Source organism: Acipenser ruthenus, chromosome 2, assembly GCF_902713425.1.
Source record: "Acipenser ruthenus chromosome 2, fAciRut3.2 maternal haplotype, whole genome shotgun sequence".
Classification (NCBI taxonomy): Eukaryota; Metazoa; Chordata; class Actinopteri; order Acipenseriformes; family Acipenseridae; genus Acipenser; species Acipenser ruthenus.
The window spans coordinates 38,073,846-38,095,389 of NC_081190.1; the positions used below are offsets into that span (position 1 = coordinate 38,073,846).

General features: G+C 40.8%; 1 protein-coding gene across 1 annotated transcript in view; it reads left to right on the forward strand.

Moving 5' to 3' along the window:
- Positions 1–21,544, forward strand: part of LOC117408873 (potassium/sodium hyperpolarization-activated cyclic nucleotide-gated channel 1-like) — an 85,255-nt gene that overhangs the window by 35,932 nt on the left and 27,779 nt on the right. Inside the window, exon 4 of the mRNA XM_034014251.3 lies at positions 7,627–7,845. Coding sequence (XP_033870142.1) covers positions 7,627–7,845 — 219 coding nt within the window. The remainder of the gene's footprint in view (positions 1–7,626; positions 7,846–21,544) is intronic.

The following is a 21,544-nucleotide window of genomic DNA, read 5'->3' on the forward strand; positions in this document are numbered from 1 at the left end:
CTCGCTGAGTCAAAGCATCAGGACAGTATATGCTACACTTGATAAAACCATGCCTTTGAGAAATCCCAGCCCATGTGGCATAGCTTACAGAAACAAACATTACAGAACCCTGACCTGAAGGAGAAACTTTGAATTCTCTTTAATTCTCTTTTGAGTACTGTAACATACAGTGTGCAGATTATATATATATATACACACACACACACATATACACAGTGTCTCTCAAAAATATTCACCCCCCCCTTGGACTTTTTTTATTGTGTTACAACATGGAATCAAAATGGATTTAGTTAGGAGTTTTGCCACTGATCAACACTTGTCTTTAGAAGTCACATAATTAGTTGAATGGAGTCCACCTGTGTGCAATTAAGGTGTTTCACATGATTTCAGGTAAAATACACCTTTCTCTGGGAGGTCCCACTGTTGGTTAGTACATTTCCTAACAAAAACTACATCATGAAGACAAAGGAACATTCAAAGCAAATCTGGAATAAGGTTCTTCAAAAGCACCAATCAGTGGTAGAATATAAGAACATTTCCAAGGCATTGAATATCCCCCGGAGCACAGTAAAGTCCATTATTAAGAAATGGAGAGAATATGGCACAACTGTGAATCTGTCTAGAACAGGCCGTCCTCAAAAACGGAGTATCCGGGCGAGAAGGGCACTAGTCAGGGAGGCCACCAAGAGGCCTATGGCAACTCTAAAGGAGTTACAGTCTTCCACGGCTGAGCTGGGAGACACTGTGCATACAGCAACAATAGCCTGGATGCTTCACAAAACTGGCCTTTATGGGAGAGTGGCAAAAAGAAAGCCATTGTTGAAAAAAACTCACATCAAATCTCGGTTAGAGTTTGCCAGAAGGCATGTGGGAGACTCTGAGACCAAGTGGAAGAAGATTCTATGGTCTGATGAGACCAAAATAGAGCTTTTTGACCTCAACGCTAAGCGCTATGTTTGGCGCAAGCCTAACACCACACATCATCCTGAGAACACCATCCCTACCGTGAAGCATGGTGGTGGCAGCATCATGCTATGGGGATGCTTCTCTGCGTCAAAGCTCGTGAAGATAGAGAGCAAAATGGATGCAGCAAAGTACAGAGAAATCCTGGAGGAAAACCTGCTGAAGTCTGCAAGAGACCTGGGACTTGGGAGAAGATTCATCTTCCAGCAGGACAATGACCCCAAACATACAGCCAAAGCCACACTGGAGTGGCTTTAAAACAAAAAGGTCAATGTCCTGGAGAGGCCCAGTCAAAGCCCGGACCTCAATCCAATTGAGAATATGTGGAAAGGGTTGAAAATTGCTGTTCACCAAAGGTCCCCATCCAACTTGACGGAGCTTGAGCAATTTTGCAAAGAGGAATGGGCAAAAATTGCAGTGTCCAGATGTGCAAAGCTGGTAGAGACTTATCCAAATAGACTCATGGCTGTAATTGCTGCCAAAGGTGCCTCTACCAAATATTGACTCAAGGGGGTGAATACTTATGCAATCAATTATTTTCTGTTTTGTATTTGTAATTAATTTAGAACATTTTGTAGATTTTATTTTTCACTTTGACAATATGGACTTTTTTGTGTTGATCAGTGGCAAAAACTCCTAATTAAATCCATTTTGATTCCATGTTGTAACACAATAAAATGTGGAAAAGTCCAAGGGGGGTGAATACTTTTGAGAGCCACTGTATATATACAGTTTATTGTCAATGTGTCTCTCAACTAATTCAGAATAAGTTTGAATGCTAGAATTAAGGTTAGCATTAGGTAGAAATAAAGTGGTGATATAGAAATTATAAGGATGCGTGGTGCCTACGTCCTTATAATTTCTATATTAATTTTTTTCAGTCATATGTGAAACATTAGATACAAGTGCAGTGGGGCAAAATATATTCCACATGTGGCAATTGTGCCGTGTGTGACAATACTGTCAACTGTCTTTCTGTTATCCCCACAGTGGAAAACGGTATCAAATAAAACAATGTATTAATTGCAATACAACGTTTGTTGTATATATGCTAGTGTGTCCATGTGGAAAATCTTACGTGGCGAGGACAAAAAGAAGATTAAAACACAGCATTAAAGAACATAAAGCTGCCATTAGAACAAAAAATATGGATTACGTTATGGCGAGACATTCCATACAGCCGGACACGGCTCACCGTCTACATTACGATTCTGGGGGATAGAGAAGGTTAATTGCCCAAAGCGAGGTGGTGATCACTTAAACATACTTCTACAACAAGAATCTTTTTGGATTTATACATGAAATACTTTGTACCCTTCTGGTTTGAATAATGAATGGGATTACAGCCCTTTCCTATAGCAGAGTTCTTCCCTGTATGTATTTTAGCACTTTAGAATTTTAGTGGTTTAATTATGAAATTGTATTGATGTTTTTGTGAGAATGTAATACAGTATACAGTAAATGAGGCAGAGGCAGGAGCAGATACAAGAGCAACTCTGCTGGCCTCACCTATTTATCATTATATATGTAGAGTAGATGGTTGAAGAAACATAACCTAGAAGCACTCTAAATGATTGCAAAACAAAAGCAATGTAAATCAGTTAAACTTATGGCAAGCCAAGCCAAACGACCCTCTACTCATACTCTGCATATTGGATTTTGATTACCTATTAGGTGATTTCCTTCAGGCAATCATATCCATGCCACATGTTAATAAACATATTTTAAAAATCCCATTTGATGGCTGCACATTTATGCATAGGTTCCTGTTCATTAATTCATTTTCTTGTGCATCCTTTCTTAAGATTTTTTTTGTATTATTATTATTAAAGATTAATAGATTTGAAGATTTTAAATGTTCAAATGGTTTGATTCACTACCCAAACCATTCCAACATTTCAAAACATTGAATAAGATGTCTAGTCGAAACATTTGTCATTGAATTTGGTAGGTTTCTTTTAGTTTCTAAATGCATCACTATTGATTGTTTATTAGTTATGTATTACTTTATTAGAGTAACAATGATATACAATTTTAGACCTAAGACGATATATTCATACAGCCATGTCATGCTTGCCCTTGGATCAAATAAACACTTCATGAAGAGGTTCCCATTACTTCATCTGCACAGGATTTAACAGCATTAATGGTTCTGGTTGATGTCGCTATGCCGTGCAATGTGGATATGGGTACTAATGGTTGTGTCAATGATGACTGTCTGAGGGCAAAGTCATGTACTCAGGGAATCTCTAGAAAGCAACAAACTTATTATTCCCCAAAATATAAAATATAAAAATAATAAGTGCAATCTCATGGGACTGTATGCTGCACATCAGTTAGGGGTAAATATGGCATTTTTTTCCACAAGCACCACATCACATGACCCAGTAGGGTCATTTTATTATTATTATTATTATTATTATTATTATTATTATTATATTTTAAATTCATATTTTAGGGGTTGTCAAGTGTTTTCTTTTTACATGAAAGCACATTTTTAATACCAGTATTTAAAGGATAATTTATGTAAATCAAAATCAATGCTTTTAAATCATATTTAGGGCTTCTGTTTTTCGGGTTTTAGTAATTGTATTTTTTCGGTGCTTATTTTTAGCTATTTTATGTAAATCGTTTTTTTGGGGGGGCTTTTTGTTTTTTATATACTGTATGAAATTAGTGTTTTTGGTTACTTTCCAAAATGCTTGAGCGTTTTTTTTTTGTGTGTGTCTCAATATGTATAGTAATTCCACAGTACTTGCACACTTGTACTTTCTTTCCTTTGCTGTCTTCCACAACAAAATCCCTATGGTCACGGGAACATTCTTCTGGGGTTTTTGTGTGTAGGCATTTTTGTACATTTCGCCACAATTCTGGCAGACAATCCTTTGTCACAAAACAGTATCAGCAGCGCGCTTACAGTGAGAAACAGCTTTAATGAGAAATGGATCATTTTGTGACAAAAGGGAGAAAAACATACAACACAAACCGAAGTGAGGGCAGCAGCGTTGGATCCAGCAAAAAGCAGAAGCTGAAAATATGACGAAGCATATTTAAAATTGGGCTTTACATGAAGTGGGTCCAGAGGTGCACCGAGGCCTCAAATGGGTTTTATGCAGCGAAATACTGGCAAACCACAGTATGCAGCCCTGCAAGACACCCCAACCATAGTATCTAAACCCGTAAGGTTTTTTCACAGGAAGCTCAATGAGTTTATTTCTTTATTTATTTATTTCATTTATATTGCGCTTTTTTATACAAAAGTATCGCAAAGCACTGTACAGTACATCGCAGAAAAAAAGAACAAACCACACTACATTTGTATAGCATGTCACACATACAACTGCAACAATCAGACCATTTAAATAACAGATTTAAACAACAGTATACACATAATAATACAAAAGCAGCAATTCTAAAGTTACATTAAAATCCACTAAGATAAGAAAGTTAACAGGACAAAAAAAAAGATTTTAGCTGCTTCCATTTGTACTGTTTTTGAATTAATACTTTTGAAACTCATACTGCTCTATATTGATCAAATCCTTTCTACTTTTTTATTCATTTTTTGCAACATATAGGATTTTCAGTTTGTTATATTGTTTTAGTAAACTGGGGAGGCGCAGTTATTTTTTTCATAGCTCAGGGAAGCTCACTATGACAAAGTTTGAGAACCACTGTTCTAATATAATTATAAGTCAAATACATCAGATTTACAGTGTTTCCCCTTTTTTTATCCGCTCTAAACAAGTTCCTGTGATGTTTTATTTCTGCTTTTGTCTCTACTGGGCTGCTGTAAAATGTCTCCACCCTTTAGACACTAAATGCCCCTCACAGTGACGTCACACAAAAAGAAAAAAAAACTATCAGGAAGTGAACTTCAGTACCTCCCCTACCCATTACTATGTGTTTCAAGCCTGTACTGCAAAGTACGGTGGCCCTGTAAGTCATCAAAACATGATTGCGGTCCTAGAAGCCCTCTTCAGGATGATCGTGTTAACACAATCCTGCTCCTTAATGGTTAATGCGATAATTTTTGACATTGTATTAGTTTACTAATTACACGTCATTTTTGCACACAGCCTGTTGTTTGTAGACTCCCGTGCTCGGTGAGAGCGCAGCAGCATCTCATCCACTGTAGGACCAAAGGTATGCCCTGGTGTAATGGGGGCATCTAACAGCGGTGCTTTATCAACACGGTCAGAGATGGCTTTCATAACCGGCCCGCGGCTGTGCGCAGCGGGAGCTTTAACAAGTTCTGCCGCCAGGCGCAGAGGCAAAAACCTCAGGCTAAGCCACAAGCCCAGCAGCAACCCTAGGAACTTGCTGCCACTAGCCCAGGGCCCCTTTTCAGGGAGCCACCTGGAGTATTGTGTGTCGGTGCACCATGGACATCTGGGTGCTTACTACTGTTCAGACTGGCTATTCTCTGCAATTCAGGCACGGTCCCCCTCCCTTTCAGGGCGTGACTACAATGGTAGTCAAAGATCTGAGAGATACTGCGGTATAGTCTCAGAGGGTGGCAGTTCTGCTACAAAAACTGTCTATTTGCACGGTACACCCTCTCCACTTGAAGGAAAAGTTCTACTCCAGGTACTTCCTTGTGCCCAAGCGGGATGGTGGCCTCAGACCAATCCTCGACCTCAGACATGTCAACAGGTATAATGGTAACATTTCTATTTCAGGGAGCCAGGGTTATGATAATAACCTAAACATTTTAAACATTGACAGTTTAAATTTCCTTTCATATATTATCATTTATCATGGTATGATAACAGTTTTCTAATGTATCTTTCTTGACTCTAGCCACAGATTGAACGTTAAATGTTAATTGCAAACATATTTTTGGCTCATTCCTATATTTTTTGTTTTGCCTGCAATCTTCTTGAATAAAAGCTTTAGATGCAGTGAAATGTAAAACTGGTTCACACTTGTATGCCTCAACTGCTGTTGAAAAGAAAATGCAGTATAGATTTCAGATTTCCATTTTGAAACATTTAAGCAATATTCATGGCTTTTTAGTGTGATTTTGTATTTTGCTTTGAGGATTCAAATAAGTAATATGCCACATGTCAGTGACACAGATATATAATAGTGCCTGCAAAAAAGGTGGTATCATGATGAAAATAGGTAATAATTTTCTTTATTATTACTTTACATTATTTACATAGAAGAAATGTATTATTATTATTAATAATAATAATAATAATAATAATAATAATAATAATAATAATAATTTGCTTTATGAATTTCAGTTTATAAAAAATGAAATCTAATTAGGTACCTATACCAATGTTCAATATGGATATGATGAATAACTGAAACAAACTTATGTGGGGACTTTTTGTATTAATAGTTACCGTATTCATGAATACATGCTGTTTTTGCTTATGGGTTGTATTGAATACATTTGTGCTATGGGCTTAATTATTATTATTTTTAATAGAAACGTTTTCATTCTAAATTTTGTAGTTGACAGTGTAACATGAATTTAAAAATCCGATTGATGCCTATGATTAATATGTTTTTGTGAAGCTATTAATATGTTTCAATATGAACTAAGTCAAGTTATTAATCACATTTATTAATCTTGTTACATAATTGATTTATTAAAATGTTTGGATATACTGCCATTCATTTTATTGGATAATATTCAGTATAAACTGCCAATAAATTTATAACAAATGTTACTTCTATCCTGAATATGGATTTTAGTGTCAAGAATTACAATCTCTTGTACATGCTTGGCATTATAAGGGGGATGCACATGTACTAAATTTAATCCATGAGTGAATTCTATCAGAACAGGAACATAACACACAGTTAGATGGGTTAAATATGGTCAAAGGAAAGACACACATTAATACTTTGATATATTGTCTACTGTATGTCACATGGATATTTTGCAGTTGGTCATACAGCTTAGAAACAGTGCAGAGTGAAATGAAACTTGCATGCTGCTTTCAAGTGCACTGATATTTTTCATATAGCACATATCAGTGCTACATAAGGTATAAATGTAGCTCAATTTTCTGCAGTACTTGTTATGTCTCCTGCGGGGTTTTTTTTATTACTTTTAGTTAAAAGACTACTATAGACTACAGAAATGTATTTATATAATTTTTTTTGGTGTAGATTATGGACTAGACTTTCCCTGCCTCCCATAGGCAATGGCAAAAAGAAGGGTCACTTTGTATTTGTACACTCTTAGCCTGAGTGGTCAGAACAAACAGTATTATAGGTAACTCTTTGTAATATGATGAACAGATGTGAGCATAGATTAGACATTGCAGATTCATTATTCTGAGAAACGTATGCATTGTGTGCACTTGTTATTAGTCTTTGCTACAGTTTCTGTTTGACTGAAATCTGCGCAAGCCTTTTCTGTCAGTTTCTTCTCAACAATGTGGCTGTGCTTAATAAAAAAAATAAGCAATGTTAAGCAAATGGGAGTAATAGTTGCTGATCATTAATGTTTACAGCCATCAAGTTTCCATAGGAAATGTGTTTAAGGCTGTGAATGTTAACTAGTATAGCTTTCCTCTCATGCATGAAGGATATGGCAGAATGTCCTTTCAAAAATTAGTGATCCATTACAGTTGGGCACAGGGGATGAAAATGCCATACATCTTGCCAACTTTAATTTCCCCCCCTTTTCTCTTGCAGAACGATTCCTGGGGAAAGCAGTATTCATATGCACTCTTCAAAGCCATGAGCCACATGCTCTGCATTGGGTACGGTGCTCGTGCCCCTGTCAGTATGTCCGACCTCTGGATAACCATGTTGAGCATGATTGTGGGAGCCACCTGCTACGCCATGTTCGTCGGTCATGCCACAGCACTCATTCAGTCACTGGACTCTTCGCGAAGACAGTATCAGGAAAAGGTAACAACTGCCTAAGCTTTGCTTTTCATTAGTTTTTGGTTTCTACAGCAGCAATGGTCCTAGACATCCACTCATTGTCAGCATTAAAGCTTTACTTTTTGTATTTCAACACAAACACAGAATGATGTATTTTTTAAAAAGCTTTAGATTGTATTGCCTTTGTACAAATGAATTGAATGGGGTCTAAGAAAATCCAACAGTTTGTACAGAAGATCTAATATTTGTTTTCTGTTTGGTTTTGGTTTTGTAGAATTTAAATTTTGGGGTTTGTTTAATTTTCTTCTGGTATAACTTGCAGGCTCTGCATTCATTTATATACATCAGGGGTGTGCAAATACGGTCTTCAAGGTGTTGAGTCTACCAGGTTTTCTAAGTCCCATTAATAATGAACCCATTAAGACCTGGAAAATGTTATTTAAGCTGGGGCTGTATATTTTTATGAAATACATTGTTTTGCTGTACTGTACAGTAGATCTTTCTTCAATAACCCATGCTAGGGAGTGTGTTGTGCTGGGATAACACCACACTTCAAGGGGGTTATGAGGCTCAAGGCAAAATTACCCTTCCGCAATACTCTGCCCCCATATAAGTAGGGATGTACTTAAATCGCAGTGAATTTACATATTTTTCACGGGTAGGTTATGGAATCAAATTAGGAATTCGCAGACATTTTGCGGACCTTTTGAAACATTAAATAACCATAAGTTGATAATATTTCAGAGCACAATAAAAGCCTAAAATTAGTGGTACTTGCTTCCTTACTAAAACGGAGTGCTGTCATTTGTTAAAGGAAAGCATGCAATTTCCTCCAGCAGTTGATGCCAACATTCTGTCTGTGTTGTGAAGACTTGCCCATACATTGAGACTGCACGTTCTGCATCCACTAAATTGGTTGAAAGTGTTTGCAAAGCTTTGCCAAGTTATACAGATGCAGACATTGATTAGAAATAATCCCAAAACTCAGTTACACTCAAAGGCTTCTGACATTATTTAATGAAGGCCATATACGCAGCACGTTCATTGTCATGTTGTTTGTCCCATCCAGGAATTAATTTTATTAGTACCGAGTCAAAAGAATGAAAACGTGCCTACTCGGGTCTAAAATTCTAACTGTGTTTAAAAAGTAAGCAGCAGGTTGTTTGAAGAGAGGTGGCTGTGCTAGATCTTTGCATTTATTAAAAAACTCAGTAATCTAAATAATGTCTAATACTCTAATCTAAATTAAGTCTAGTACTTCACACTCGCCCCAGTGTGTACTGAAGCTGGATTTACTGTAGGTTGAATCAAGAGCGGGTCAGCTCAGCAAACTAGACCGATAGGCTACAGACAGTAAAATGTCAGTGATTATACAAAGAAGCTGAGTGGTAGGAATTTCTGTCAATCAACCCATGGTAACTTTTTTTTTTTTTTTTTAAACGGAGGTTGGATCGTCAACTAAACTCAAAACCTGATTGGTTACTACGAATGTCAGTGATGAATCAAGAAAGCGGTTGGATGTAATTTAATGATAAAAAAACATTGACATTTATCTCTAACACATTTACATTACATTAGACCAATGCGAGAAATTAATAGTAAGTTTATTCGGGGACGAGCTTCGTGAACCGGGGACCGTTCCAGGGACATTATTTGCCCAGGGACATAGTACCTCATCCGGGGACTGTCCCCAGAAAATGGGGACGTATGGTCACCCTAAACTAAGCATAATTCTAGCGTCGTCCGGTAAAATGAAATAAGTCACATAGTTATATATACTATTAGTATTACCTTGACTTTTCAGTATCTATGCAGCAGATTCAATTTGAAATCCTCATGGGCCTGTGTGGCAGGGTAAAAGCCCTGCCGGGGCACATGTGTGGGGAATATTGAGCTGGCAGGGAGGGGATTAAATTCCTCCCTGTCAAAACACGTGGCCGTAAATTGAATAAATGATTAATGATTAATTAGGCTCCAGCCACAGGTGTTTAACAAGGGTGATCACGGGTGTTAATTTAGAATTCATTTTGAGAGTTAAACGTTGGTGTTAGTGGTGAATGTGTGTGTGGCAGGATGGCTTGCAGTGGTGAGGTGTGGTGACGTCACGGACCAGGAAGTAACCAAACCAAAACAGTGGATGGGCGGGTGAAACTGAATGCTGCTGCGCTCAGCGTATTTATTAAATCATAAACCAAAAGATTTAAACAAACAAAACACAAAACAAAAAGGCGCGTTGGCCAAACAAATAAACAGAAACAAGTATATTTACATATATCAAGTGTTCTGAACTGTTTTCTCTCTCCTCGCTCTCTCTGCTCCCAGTACTCTCCTCTGTACACTCAACTCCCGCAGTACGGACAGCTGCAGGTTCTTATACTCTGGCCGAGGGGTTAACTAGCTGTTAATTATCTTATTACCCCTAGGCCACAGTCTGCACGCGTTTAGTAAGGATGCGTGACTGTCAGCTAGTTAAATAATCAGTACCTGATCAGCCACGCATCCTCGCTGGGTTTTAAATTATAAATAACAAATAACAAAAGACGCAGCACTTTCATCCGTGCCGCAAACAAAAATACAAATAATAATAAATAAATATATAGGGGCGGGACACTCCGCCACAGTGTGTTTTGCAGTGCTGTATGTATATAATATGTGATTTTTTTGAGGATGCAACATCGGCAATGGATAATTGCAAAGCATATGACATGGTTTATTTAGATTTCCAGAAAGCTTTTGACAAAGTCCCACATAAAAGATTAATCCTCAAACTGAACGAAGTAGGCATTCAAGGAAATGCATGCACATGGATTAGGGAGTGGCTAACATGTAGAAAACAGAAAGTACTGATTAGAGGAGAAACCTCAAAATGGAGCGAGGTAACCAGTGGTGTACCACAGGGATCAGTATTAGGTCCTCTGCTATTCCTACTCTACATTAATGATTTAGATTCTGGTATAGTAAGCAAACTTGTTAAATTTGCAGACGACACAAAAATAGGAGTGGCGGCAAACACTGTTGCAGCAGCAAAGGTCATTCAAAATGATCTAGACAGCATTCAGAACGGGGCAGACACATGGCAAATGACATTTAATAGAGAAAAGTGTAAGGTACTGCACGAAGGCAATAAAAATGTGCATTATAAATATTATATGGGAGATACTGAAATTGATGAAGGAATCTATGAAAAATACCTAGGAGTTTATGTTGACTCAGAAATGTCTTCCTCTAGACAATGTGGGGAAGCTATAAAAAAGACCAACAAGATGCTGGGATATATTGTGAAAAGTGTTGAATTTAAATCAAGGGAAGTAAAGTTAAAACTTTACAATGCATTAGTAAGACCTCATCTAGAATATTGTGTTCAGTTCTGGTCACCTCGTTACAAAAAGGATATTGCTGCTCTAGAAAGAGTGAAAAGAAGAGCGACCGGAATTAACCCGGGATTAAAAGACATGTCGTTCAAGCATTCAGAATTCTAAAAGGTATAGACAATGTCGACCCAGGGGACTTTTTTGACCTGAAAAAAGAAACAAGGATCAGGGGTCACAAATGGAGATTAGATAAAAGGAGCATTCAGAACAGAAAATAGGAGGCACTTTTTTACACAGAGAATTGTGAGGGTCTGGAACCAACTCCCCAGTAATGTTGTTGAAGCTGACACCCTGGGATCCTTCAAGAAGCTGCTTGATGAAATTCTGGGATCAATAAGCTACTAAAAACCAAACGAGCAAGATGGGCCGAATTTTTATATAAACTAAATCCATAAACTAAAACATTACAGCTATTCTTAATAACTATTTGTGAACAGGATAGCTTTGGAGTGACGTCAGAACAGGAAGAAGTAACTCAGGACTGTGGTAATGAAAGCGCTGATGCGCAAGATTTATTGATAAATAAAAAAAAATAACAAAACAGAAACACTTTACAAAACAAAACGGCACATTGGCCAAAACAAACAGACAAAACGCAAAACAAAGCGAACACTAAATCAAACAAGTAGCGTGCTTGTTTAAAGTCAGCACGGGTAGGAATTGTTTATATTTGTTTCTTTAGTTGTTACTGTCTCGCTCTCTCGTTCTGCCTCTGAACACCCAACCCTGGTCAACCACAGCTGTGGGTTTTTATGCATGTGACCGTCTCCAAATTAGCAATAAATTAATCAATCTGGAGACGGTCACATTCTACACGAGTTTAGCATGGATGGATAATTTTAACCCCATCCATGCTGCAAAATAACAATAACAAAACATTGTGCTTTTATAAACTAAACAATACATTTAAATTATAATAATACAAAATCATACAATGCACACAGGGGCAGGGTGTACCCCGTCACATTGTCGTATGTATTTTTTGTAGATTACTTTTAGTTAAGGCATAAGACAATCACTTTGTTATCTTATTGGATATTTATGATCCAGCTGCAAATTGGAATAGTAGTGTATTGTACAGATGACATTATGTGGGTTTCAATCATCTAGAAAGCATGAAATGTGTCACATTCAATTTCATGAGGCTTAATTGCCAGCTCTGACGTGGAAGGAATAAACAGAAATGATTTGATTTATTTCATATTGCTATTCCTGCAAGAGATTATTGGAAATGTAACAAAAATTATAGCTTGCCCTTGAAAAGGTTTTATAAAATTAGAGGCTGCATATATATACATACATATACAGTATATATATATATATATGATCTAAGATGAAAAATTTGGGTGTGATTTTTGATCCTGGGTTAACTTTTGAATCGCATGTGCTGAATACTGTCAAGGTTTCTTTTTTCACCTTAGAAATATTGCCAGACTGCATCCCATGCTTTCTCTACCTGCAGCTGAAAAACTGGTTCATGCTTTTGTTTTCTCCAGGATCGATCATTATTTATTTCTTAGATTACTGTAACGCCCTGCTTGCTGGGGTGTCTAATAGCATCCTCACTAAAATACAATGTGTCCAACAGCAGTGTCCTCCACCGGGGATTGAACCCATGACCCTCCGGTCAAGAGTCCAGAGCCTTAACCTTTACTCCACACTGCTGCTGATATAGGGAGGGGTTCGATATAGGGAGGGGTTTGTTCTAGTGAACGGACAATCAAAATGAATGGTAAACTATTGGAGTAAGTTAATGAGATGAGATTGTGAATACAAGTAGAATTATAACTCATATATCAGCCTTTGGCCTCGTGCCTCACAACGCACTCAGGCATGCGGAAGATATCTTACCACACAACCTGTCATGGGTTATTGCTTACTTAAAGGATTGCCTGGTACTATTAACTACAGAAATGTAATGGTTGGGTCAACCAATATGTGAATAAACACTGATAAATACTGAGCTTTGATAATCCTAAATGTATCCCATACAAGTATGAACATGTTACAATGACGTTCAGTCCTTAAAATGTTTAAGAAAATTAGCAGGTCTGCCAGCATATGCACAGGGAGCCATGACATTAAAATGGTGTAATGTCAACTGGCCTTTATAATTTCTTTCTCTCGTGTGTGAAACTCGAGGAGACAGCTTTGGGTTGCGCAGTGCAATGTGCTACTGAATCCTGTAACAGAAAAGAAGAACTGCATATTACATAAAACTTGTAGAGGGTTGCTGAGTTTAAAAACCTTTACAAGCGCAGAGAGCCCAAACTTTGAAAAAATGATGTGCTCTTGCTCTGAACTCTAGATAAATACTGTAAGTAGCAATTACATCATGAAGAAGCCAGAAGTGCTTTAACAACTAATTTAAATCTACCTGTGCTAATAATCAGTTTGTAATAATTACTACTCAATTAAAGCAGTAGTGTTTGCCTTCAAGTAGCACTTAGTTCTTTGTAATTAGTTGAGTAAATAATAATCATGTTCACATTTCTAACCTGTACTTTGACTTGTATTAAGGAGCCTTAATACTGCAGTACTACTACTAATATAGTGTATAATGGATGACTTGGAGACCATTATGCCAATAACATTTTCACCAGTAAACCCCATTTTAGGGTCCTCATTTAAAATGAGGACTCTTGTTCGTGGTTTGTGCCTGTCTGTCCATCACATTCTACACTGTGATATTTTACAAAGAGATTACTGTATAATTTATATTATAGACTGCTCAGGAACTTTCAGCCAATCAGAATGCACATTTGCCTTCTGGATTACACTACTCATTACACCAACAATGCCACTTTCAGTTTTTACTGTGCTGTATTTTCCATATAAGCATGGTTGATGTCACCTGAACAGTATTCTCTTCAACAACCTTTTCCATCTTTTCAATGAAATTGGCTGAACTAAATAAAGGTTGGAAATGATGAGAAAACAAATCTGTGTAAGGGTTGCATTGGCATTCGCAGCCCATAAACAGACTTTGGCTTTCAGTCTCAGTCCATTCATTTCTACTCGTGCCAATATTACCCACATACACATATGTAAGTATAGTTTGACTGAATAGTGTGCGGAAATTCATCATTGTTGTTTTTCTATTATTATTATTATTATTATTATTATTATTATTATTATTATTATTATTATTATATAATATGGTTATATAATATGGTAATGTATTTTTGAACAAAACAAAATGTAATGGTTTTAAAAAAAATCAATGTAATATTATTTCTCCCTGTAACAGGGGAGACCTGGACTGACTATCTGGCACATGCGTATTGCTGCAGGTAGAGGGCAGCAGTCTCCTATGATCCGCCTGTCAGTCATGGCGATGACACGGAGAGGTGGGGAAGAGTGTGTGTGTGCTTTCCCTCTCTCTGAGTGGCTGAGAGGGGGGCCTTGGGAGATTGCTCGGCCCTTAAAAACGGTGCTTTAGGTGCACTCGGGTGGCCGGATTGGGGAACACACTGTGACCCTGACCGCAGACGTCAGGTGTAAAAAAAAAAAAAGGAGGAAAACGAGGCAAGTCTGGCTGAGGATAACAGCTGGCCTGGAAATAATTAAAAGTGAAATCAAAATACGTAGCTACACACCCAATGGGGGGGGGGCGAAGGCGGCGGTGAGCACCCTGGATCCGTCGGCGATGATGGAGTACCCCAAGCTGTCATCCTCAACCGCGTGGGTGCGACTCCGGAGGGCTACCGCCGCAAGTTCAGGGAGGTGAGCTTCTCGGCTGAGGAACACCCCCGGGCCATCGCGCATCGCTTGCAGGATTATGCCCGTGGATGGTTAAACCCGGGAGCTACTACCGCTGCCAGGTTGGTGGAGCTGGTTGTGATCAAGCGGTTCCTGTAGTGCTTGGCTCCGGGACCCCGTGTGTGGGTACAACGGCAGGCACCCGCCACCCTGGATTTGGCGATCCAACTCGCGGAGCAGTACCAGGCAGCAGAACCAACGCCCGCTAAGCTGCCTGGGAACGGCGCTACTCCAGCATCACCCCCTCTACGGGCCCCAGGGAGGGCGAAGGGACTTGGGGGAAGGGGTCGACAGGTCTTTGGACGGAGTGTGGTGGCGGGAGCTCCCGGCCCGAGAACTGGGGCAGAGTGGGGTCACCCACGGGCTGCTGCAGTGTTGGACCGGGGTCTCGCGCGGCCACCCTGCCGTCGAGCCCCTTTGATGGCTCCTGTGTCTCTACCTCCTGCTGAAGCTTCCTGGCGAGAAACCAGTTCACTGATGTGTGGAACAAGCTGGGAGGTGAACCACATCGACCGGGTTTGCCCCGCTATGGGATGTGATGTCATCCGACCAGGTAAGACTGTTCCATTCCATCAGTCACTACAGCAGACGGGTTTTGTGATTCCTGTGTCAGTGGATGATACACAAACCCAGGCTCTCTTAGATTCAGGGTGTAGTCAGTCCCTGATACAAGAGAGCTTAATCTCACCAGGGCATAAACAAATAACGGGACAGGTGCATATTAAATGTATTCATGGTGATGTGCGCACATATCCCAAAATGTATGTGAATTTGAAAATTGGCCAGCAGGTGACGCGAGTGCAATTGGGTTTGTGTCCTCGATTGCCAGTGCCTGTGGTTCTGGGACGGAACTGCAAGCAGTTTAAAGATTGGTTGGCTGCTGTGACAGCCCCGTCTTCCTTATTGGCAAAGAAAGAGGACTGATCCGGACTGCTATTGCCATAGATTCAGACCCCGCAAAACTAAACGGGAACGCCGGGCCGCTAAGAATGAGGGCTGGCAATGGAGGGAGTCCGAGAGGTTTCAGGTGGGGGCGGTTGGGGAAGAGTCTGGGGGGGAGGCCGCGGAGTCAGCGCAGGGGTCTGGCTCGGCTGCCTCCGCTCGGGACCGACCTGATCCCGAGTTGGAAGCCATGGGAGCTGATTTTTTAGCTCGTTCCCGTGACTTCCGACTTGAGCAAGGGCGTGACGACGTGCTAGGCAGGCTCTTTGACCAAGCAGCGGTGGTAAATGGTCGTGTGGTCGAGCCCAGACGCGCTGCCACGTACCCTCACTTTGAAATTAATCGAGACCTGTTGTACCGTGTTGAGAAATTGCCCCAGACTGGGGAAGTGCGTCACCAGTTGCTCATTCCTCAGCCCTTTAAAGAGGATTTGTTGCAGCTTGCTCACGCTATTCCCCTGTCTGGTCATTTGGGAAGGGACAAGACTACAGCGAGGCTCGTGACATGGTTCTATTGGCTGGGGCTGGACAGTGATGTCAGACGTTTTTGTGAACGATGTGGGGAATGTCAGAAAGCTAGCCCTAGAACCGTCCCACGCGCGCCACTGATGCCATTGCCCCTGGTGGAGGCTCCATTTGAGCGTATTGGAATGGATATAGTGGGTCCGTTAGAAAGGAGTGCGGCAGGATACACGCACCTATTGGTCATTCTGGATTACGCTACGCGTTGTCCAGAGGCCATTCCCCTCCGATCTGCGTCTGCTAAATCTGTTGCCAACGAGCTTGTAAAGGTTTTCTCCCGGGTGGGGATCCCCAAGGAAATATTGACCAACCAAGGCACCAACTTTATGTCCCGGCTAGTCCGCGGAACATGTAGACTTTTGGGGATTAAGACCATTAGGACCTCGGTTTTTCACCCTCAGACTGATGGTCTTGTGGAGCGATTTAATAAGACCCTCAAAAACATGTTGCGCAGATTTATTAATAGTGACGTGTGCTACTGGGACCAGCTGATTCCGCCCCTTCTCTTTGCTATCAGAGAGGTACCCCAGGCTTCCACGGGTTTTTCGCCATTCGAGCTGCTGTATGGACGGAGACCCCGGGGTGTGCTCGATCTGGTCAGAGAGATGTGGGAGGAGCAGCAGGACAATTCGACCAATACTGTCCGGTATGTGTTGGACCTGCGCAAACGTCTTGAGTCTGTAGGAAAGTGGGCACATGACAATTTGCAACAGGCTCAGCACAGACAGGAGACCCAATATAACAGGGGAGCCCGGTTGCGCACATTTCAGCCGGGGGATAAGGTGCTTCTATTGCTGGGCCGTTTGAGGTTACACGCCGGGTTGGGACGGTGGATTATGAGATCTGCCAGCCGGAGCGACGGAGAGAAAAGCACATTTACCATGTAAACCTGTTGAAACCTTGGTTACAACAGAAGGCTTTGTTAGTGGCGCAAGCAGATGACGTCACAGACCTGGGACCTGATCTTTCTGTGTTGGCGGAAAAGGGGTCGGTACAGATTGCAGATAATCTGACACCGACACAGAAATGTCAGGCTCGGGCGCTAGTGGCGGAGTTTCCTGATGTGTTTTCTCCCGTCCCGGGGCAGACTCGAGTAGCCCACCATCACATTGAGATTGAGCCGGGGGCGCCAGTTCGCCAGAGGCCGTACCGCATACCTGAGCGCAGAAGGCAGGTAGTGAAAGCGGAGATTGATGAGATGCTTAGACTGGGGGTAATAGAGGAGTCCCAAAGTGACTAGAACAGTCTGATTGTTTTAGTGGATAAGCCGGATGGGTCAACTCCATTTTGCATTGATTTCAGGCGAGTTAATGAAAAGTCGAAGTTTGATGCTTATCCCATGCCCCGGGTAGATGAGTTGCTGGAGCATCTAGGCACGGCTCATTTTATGAAGACACTGGATTTAACGAAGGGGTACTGGCAGATACCCCTGACCCCAGAGTCGAGAGAGAGGACGGCGTTTTCGACTCCCTTCGGGTTGTACCAATTTAGGACCATGCCCTTTGGGTTGCACGGAGCACCAACCACTTTCCAGCGGATAATGGATCGCATTTTGCGGCCCCATCAGCAGTACGCCGCTGCTTACATAGATGACGTGGTTATCCACAGTGAGGATTGGCCGAGTCATCTGTGTAAGGTAGCGGCTGTATTGCAATCCTTGCGGGAGGCTGGGCTCACTGCTAACCCAAAGAAATGTGCCATTGGGAAGAGTGAGTCAGAGTATTTGGGGTATCGAGTAGGGAGCGGCCAGATCAGACCGCTGATTGCTAAGGTGAAAGCCTTGACTGACTGGCCGGTCCCTACGACCAAAACCCAGGTGCGCTCTTTCTTGGGACTAGCGGGCTATTACAGGAAGTTCATCCCGAACTTCGCCACACTTGCTACTCCTTTGACAGACCTCACCCGGAAGGCTGCCTCAAATACGGTTCAGTGGACGGAGCCGTGCCAGAGAGCCTTTCTCGCTTTGAAGCGTAGACTGTGCAGCAAGCCAGTGCTGTGCAGTCCTGATTTCAGTAGGCGGTTCACCCTGCAGACGGATGCGTCAGAGACAGGTCTCGGGGCAGTGTTGTCTCAGGAGGTGCGGGGAAGCGAGCACCCGGTCCTGTACATCAGCAGGAAGCTCCTTCCCCGCGAGAAAAACTACAGTACCATCGAGAAGGAGTGTCTCGCGGTAAAATGGGCAGTCGAGTCACTCTGGTACTACCTCCGGGGGCGACACTTCACCCTGATTATGGATCATGCCCCCTTAGCATGGCTTCACCGGATGAAGGATAACAACGCCAGAATCACGCGGTGGTACTTGGCCCTGCACCCCTATGCCTTCAGGGTAGTCCACCGAGCAGGGAAACTGCATCAAAACGCAGATTTTTTCTCTCAGGAAGGCATGGGGTTGTAGGATTTTCGAATGGACCGGTGGTGCCATTCTGAGTGGGAGGATGTGTAACAGGGGAGACCTGGACTGACTATTTGGCACATGCGTAGTGCTGCAGGTAGAGGGCAGCAGTCTCCTATGATCCGCCTGTCAGTCATGGCGATGACACGGAGAGGTGGGGAAGAGTGTGTGTGTGCTTTCCCTCTCTCTGAGTGGCTGAGAGGGGGGCCTTGGGAGATTGCTCGGCCCTTAAAAATGGTGCTTTAGGTGTACTTGGGTGGCCGGATTGGGGAACACACTGTGACCCTGACCGCAGACGTCAGGTGTAAAAAAAAAGGAGGAAAACGAGGCAAGTCTGGCTGAGGATAACAGCCAGCCTGGAAATAATTAAAAGTGAAATCAAAATACGTAGCTACACACCCAACGGGGACGGGGTTAGGTATACGGGGAACTTCGGCCATCCCAGTGTAAAGCAAGCGAGCGTAGGACGGAGGCTCGTGCTGACCGGCTTAGCGGCAGTGGGGGCACTGCATAAGCAGAACTTTTGTTTGTAGTTTTATTTATTATAAAAAAAAACATTATTATTATTATTATTATTATTATTATTATTATTATTATTATTAATACTCATATTGGAAAACAAAAACAGAGAGTATCTGTACTGCAGCCACATACATGTTTTATAAAATCACCACAGTGGATGAAAAGGGATTAGCAGAGAAAGTTTGAATATTTGATCAATGTATTTGCCAACCCCATCCTGGGGATCAGGGCAAAATGCCACCACTATCTCAGATCTCCCTTTGAAAGCTGAAACTTCAAACAATAGATTTCAACTTTGTTGTGTACCGAATGTAAATCGATTTCTCTCAAACAAAACCTTGTCTTATCACCTTGCAATTAGACTGTAGATCAATGAAGCGCAAGGACAGGCTCTTGTTTGATTCTTTTCTATTTTCACTTTGCCTCTCTCCTATCCTATAGATTACTTATTATTGGGACCTGTCTCTGGGTTTCTGATTACAAGCAACAGTCTGCTAAGCTGGTATTCATTTACTAGGATAAAGCTCTACTAGGTAGCCAACTGCCATCCATTCTGGTGTTTTGTACCTGTGCCAATGCAGACACTCACCCAATTACTTCAGTAGATAGGATGCTATTTGCCTCACAATAGTGTCAGTGCTACAACATTTATACTATAAAAAATAGGGACATTTTATGAAGAATGTAACAATATCCAACACAAAAGAATGTAGGAGGGATTTCAAAATATAACAAATAAAGACACCTTGAAATTACAAGGTTATTAAATGAAATAAAAGAAAACAAATCTACAAAAACTCCCCTATCCCTTTTCATAGTTCAATGAAAAGTGTTAGTCATGTCAACAGAGATATACCTACATATAGATTGATGTTGAATTAACCAAAGTCCCCTATACTGAAGGTTATATTATACATTGTATTGCTTTTGACTTTTTATCCATTTTTAGAAGTTGCTTAAAATTAATTTTTTTAACCTCACTTTGTAAGATGTTTTCAATCATTGTATTGTAAATATTGAGTTATTATACATTTTTCTATAGTTGTCTTTACCTGGCTTTGAGCTTGTTTTGAGCTATTAAACTGCTGGTAATGAACAGAATTCATCATTCCTTTCAAGATGTTATACTGTGATACTTGAACTCTGCCAGCCCCATCTACTCTCCATGTATAAAGAACCAGAGGAGGTGGGGTTAGAGGAGCTGAAAGGTCACATTGTCACAGGATTAGATTGGAGTGCTGGCAGTTAGGATTCTCTGGAAAGATTGAAGCCAGGTAAAGACTTATATATAGAAAAATGATTACTCAGTATTGGAGTAAATGGTCTCAAAACCATAAACAATGATTGAAAACCTCCTAACAAAGTGAGAGGGGTGTATTAAATCAATTAAATGACACTTTGAGTTACTTTAAGCATTTTTAAGCTGCAGTACAGAAAATAAAGCCTTTGTCACCCAGTGAAAAGTTTGTTGGTGTCTTCAAGCTTTTAATGTTTTGGGGTACACAATGGAGTTATCTGGTGTCATCACCCCCCTGTTTTTACAAGAGTTACAAAGTCATTGATTCAATTGTATTGGGCCACATAGGGGTTAATTAGAAAAAAATAAAAAATAATAATAATATGTATCGCTGTTTCATATGTATTGCTGTACCAAATCTACTGATTTGTAATACTGCTAAATATCTCTCGAGCAAATCTAATCCCTTTCCCTGCTTTTTGCTGGAGATTCACAGTTTTCCACTGGCATGATTTTCTTTTTTATTTGTGGATGACTCCCTATATTGCAAATTTCCAAAACATTGTAACCACACTCGCCTTTCCTTTCATAAGTCCCATTAAAAAAATGTTAAAATGTGTTGACCTATTCTTTATTGGTTCAAGACTAATGCACAATTCTAGAATAGGTTGAGCATCCCAGGGTCATTGTGAAATGGGTCTGAAACATTCTAGAAAGGACCAGGTTGTTAATTTGTGTGGAACATATGTAGTTTGTTGAATTAGGGATGCCAAGACATTTAGAAGTAGTATGAGTGAAGTTATCTGGCAACAAGCTCTCCATCCCCAGTTGCACTGCCTTCCTATAAAACACATTAGAACATTTCGGTGTACCTTTCTCCTTGTAAAATGTCTTGCTCAATAATATATTGAGCATATTTTTAAAGAGACGATTATCTATTGAGATACCAGGCTATTTAGTAAGTAAGAGTTCTGAG